This window comes from Pygoscelis adeliae, unplaced genomic scaffold (assembly GCF_000699105.1).
Source record: "Pygoscelis adeliae isolate BGI_AS28 unplaced genomic scaffold, ASM69910v1 Scaffold34, whole genome shotgun sequence".
In the NCBI taxonomy this organism is placed as follows: Eukaryota; Metazoa; Chordata; class Aves; order Sphenisciformes; family Spheniscidae; genus Pygoscelis; species Pygoscelis adeliae.
In genome coordinates, this window is record NW_008824658.1 from 5,126,314 (window position 1) to 5,129,661 (window position 3,348).

The following is a 3,348-nucleotide window of genomic DNA, read 5'->3' on the forward strand; positions in this document are numbered from 1 at the left end:
AAATGCAATCAAATCATCAAAAAACCACACGAGGTACCAGTCCATACCTTATTCAGTGTCTTCCATACTAATTGTAACTAAACCCCGTATCAATTCCTCATGCAGCCTCAGCTGCAGACTGGGCAACCAGCGAACACGTTAGTAGAAATTTAAATAAGTCTCAAGACTGGTCTTGCTAATTTAGGCAGGTGATCTGTACTTCAGAAGTTGCATGCTTTAATCCCGTAAGGAAGTGACTTTAGAAGGTTACACTAAAAACCTGATTTATTTTAAAAAAAGAGTAAGGACAACGAATGTAATTTAATTCTATAGGAATGTGGTAAATAAGTTGTGTACACACACACGATGAGGTGAGCTCTGGAAGTTATTCTAACTCTTAAGAAGAACTGCCACTAAGTCAGAACTCGGAGAGCACAGTGAACAAGAAAACCAGCATCTAACCGCAGCACCAAAGGTGGGAAATAGTCACCCCGTCAAGAGCTGTATAAGACGCTTTTGAATTGTTACTGCTGGTATACAGTGGAATAACTCATTTGAAGTACACTGTTTAAGACATCTTTTTCTTCATAGTTCATTTTACTGACAGTCAAACTAATTTAGCAACATCACCATTCACCAGCATTTTCCTTCAAAGTGTTACATTTCAGGAATACACCAGCCAAAAACCGAGTACGATCTGTGTGGGCTAACACATCCCAATTCCGTAGTGTTTACCGCATCATCCACACAGAAGCTTTCGTTCCTACGTCTGTAGGATCTGTAAAGGAAGATCCTCAGATTCTACCAGAGCAGAAGCAACTCAGCTCCTGTGCCAAGCAGTGCCAGGCGTACAGGTCAGTGTGCTGTAAACATCTTACTCGATCTACAAAGCTGAGGGACCTCTTCAGAAGAGCAAAGTAGAACCGCAGCACCAATTTACATTAAAGTCCATAAAAAATAAGCCGATCGGAGCAGCTTAATAAGTACTTTTTTAGTTCGTGGTTTTTTGTGTTTGTTTACCTACCACATTAATTGCCATGAATTTGCTTTTTACAGATTCAGTGGTTGATAAATAAAGCAGATTTTTAGTCAATGTTATAAGCTACAACCAACAAATTCAACAGTTCATTCTTATGTACTTCCAGCCCATACAAATTCCCGCTTTACCAATAAGCGGGAAGTCCTGTCCCTATTTCAGCATCTCAGATTATTCCTGATGTTCGTGCTCCTGTCCCGGGATCAGCCACCGAATGCTCTCCGTTCGAACGGTAGCGTACATGACAAAGCTAGCCAGAAAGAGCAAAGAAAACAGAAGCAGCCAGTCTATGCCTTTTGTCAGAACACTAGGCAGGGGGCCTTCCCAGTCTTCCTCGGTCACAGCCACATCGCTTTTAGCTTCTATACCTGAAAAAGCAAGCACTTGATCAACACCAGTAACAACCATTAAATACAGAGAGGCTGGCTATATCTGGAGCTTTGCTCCTCTTCTCAGACTACGGTGTATGTACTATCAGACTTAAATTTTTGGTGACAGGCCTTGTGTTTTAACGTATGTCTAGCATATAGTTTACTTACGTAAAAATGAAAGGCTATCCATGTGTATGTGTATTTTCATAACAGGAGAAGGCTTGTTCTGTCCTCCCACAGCACAGCCTCGTGTAAGTTTGTGGGGTTTTTGTTTGTGGAGGTTTTGAGTATTTCTGCTGTATTAGCGAATATAAAATTTCCGGCCTCTAACGAAGGCCCTCGTAGGCCTATACATGTTTTTTGTTCTGTTTTGTTTTTCTTTGCAGAAGCACAGAAGGACCAGAGAGAGCTGGCTGGCGCTGAGCTCAGCGTGGACAGCCAGATCACGAAAACTGGAATCCTTTTGTCTCCTCCAGCACAAGAACCGAAACCATCTTATCCCCCAGCTGCTGTCAGCCTTGTATGGCTCTGGCAATGATCCCAAGGTTCATCTGCCTTTACTCCCAAATTAAATATTTGGGCAGAAAGATGCGGTCGATCCTTCTAGCACCCTCTCTAGCTAAACCCCACTGGTTCCCCCTACTCTGTGACAGCAGTTAAGAGAGGAAAGCCCAGTTTGGAGCTAAAAGCCAGCCTGTTCTTCCTACTGACACATCCGGGCTGATTTACATACCTGTTTGATTAAAAATGAAGTCTTTCAGTGTTTCCAGCGTTCTGTCTGTATGATTAAACCTAGCCATAGGTTTAGCACCTTGGAAAAGGAGGATATTGGGTACAGCCACAGTTCCAAATCTAGTTGATAAACTGGTGGACATAAAGCAAACACAAAGCATGAAGGAAAAGAAATCCACTGGAGGAAGAAACAAAGATAGTCACGATATAGGAAGTGTCAGTTTTACTAAATTAAATTGTCACTTTATAAGGGAAAAAAAAAATCACTCCTGTTTTTATAACACACAACTTGCTAACAGAAATAAACGGATGGTAGAGCACAGGAAGTGTAAATTACCTGCTGTGCTGAGATGCGTCCAGCGCCAGGAAGCGAAGAGTTGGAAACGCTCGAGGTAAAGAATTAAAGTGAGGTGCCAGACTGGCAGAAAAGCGGCACCACGGCGTATAGAACAAGACTAACGTACAGTCACTGCTGTTTGGGTTTAAGAACTCCATCAGGTCCTTCGAGAAAGCAGAAGAAAAAGAAACACGGACAATTACGTATTTAACAGAGTTAAATTCTACATACGAATGCATGATTCAGCAATCAGTTAGATACTTGGCAGTATTTATCACGTAGCTGCACATGTGTTTAACCTTTTTAAAACAGATGGAGAAGTGTATTTAACCTTTTTTAAAAGGTTGTTTCAAAAGTTTTTTACTTAAAAAAACCCCAAACATAACCACTACAGGAAACAAGCTAGAAATAGGCACCAGTACTGGCAGTAAGTGCCATTAGCAATTTCAGAGAGAGACACTAATCCACGCAGCACGAAAGCTGACAGTTTACTGCAGGCACACAGATGAGGGACACAGGCATGGGGACTGAGCTGCGTCTCCATTTTTTCCTGCTCGGAATGACAGGAAAAGCCTCCCTGCTCAGCGGTTTCCTCTTTTCCATAGCCCAGAGGACGTTACGCAAGGAACCTCACCAAGTCAACCGCTGAAAGAAACACGCGCACGGTGCTGAGGGGGGGCACCTTGCACCATCCCCACGCGTTCAGAGCAACGCCGAGCGCTGACCCGGGCGATCCGCTTACCTGAGACACGTTCAGGATCTGCGGCGTGAAGCGCTCGATGCCAGTGACGTTTCTTTCCTCGCAGTTCACTTTGGGAGCCTTGGCGCCGTCGGTGCTATTCGACTCCTCGGCGGGGGCGGGCAGCACCGTCTCCAGCACCGCCTGCTCCCTG

General features: G+C 43.9%; 1 protein-coding gene across 1 annotated transcript in view; it reads right to left on the reverse strand.

Annotated features, from left to right (window-relative positions):
• Positions 1–261: 261 nt before the first annotated feature.
• The window catches only part of TXNDC15 (thioredoxin domain containing 15), a 5,511-nt gene continuing 2,424 nt past the window's right edge, over positions 262–3,348 (reverse strand). Inside the window, exons 3-6 of the mRNA XM_009322773.1 lie at positions 3,198–3,345; positions 2,456–2,619; positions 2,120–2,250; positions 262–1,383 (exon numbers count right to left, since the gene is read on the reverse strand). Coding sequence (XP_009321048.1) covers positions 1,187–1,383; positions 2,120–2,250; positions 2,456–2,619; positions 3,198–3,345 — 640 coding nt within the window. The 3' untranslated portion in view covers positions 262–1,186. The remainder of the gene's footprint in view (positions 1,384–2,119; positions 2,251–2,455; positions 2,620–3,197; positions 3,346–3,348) is intronic.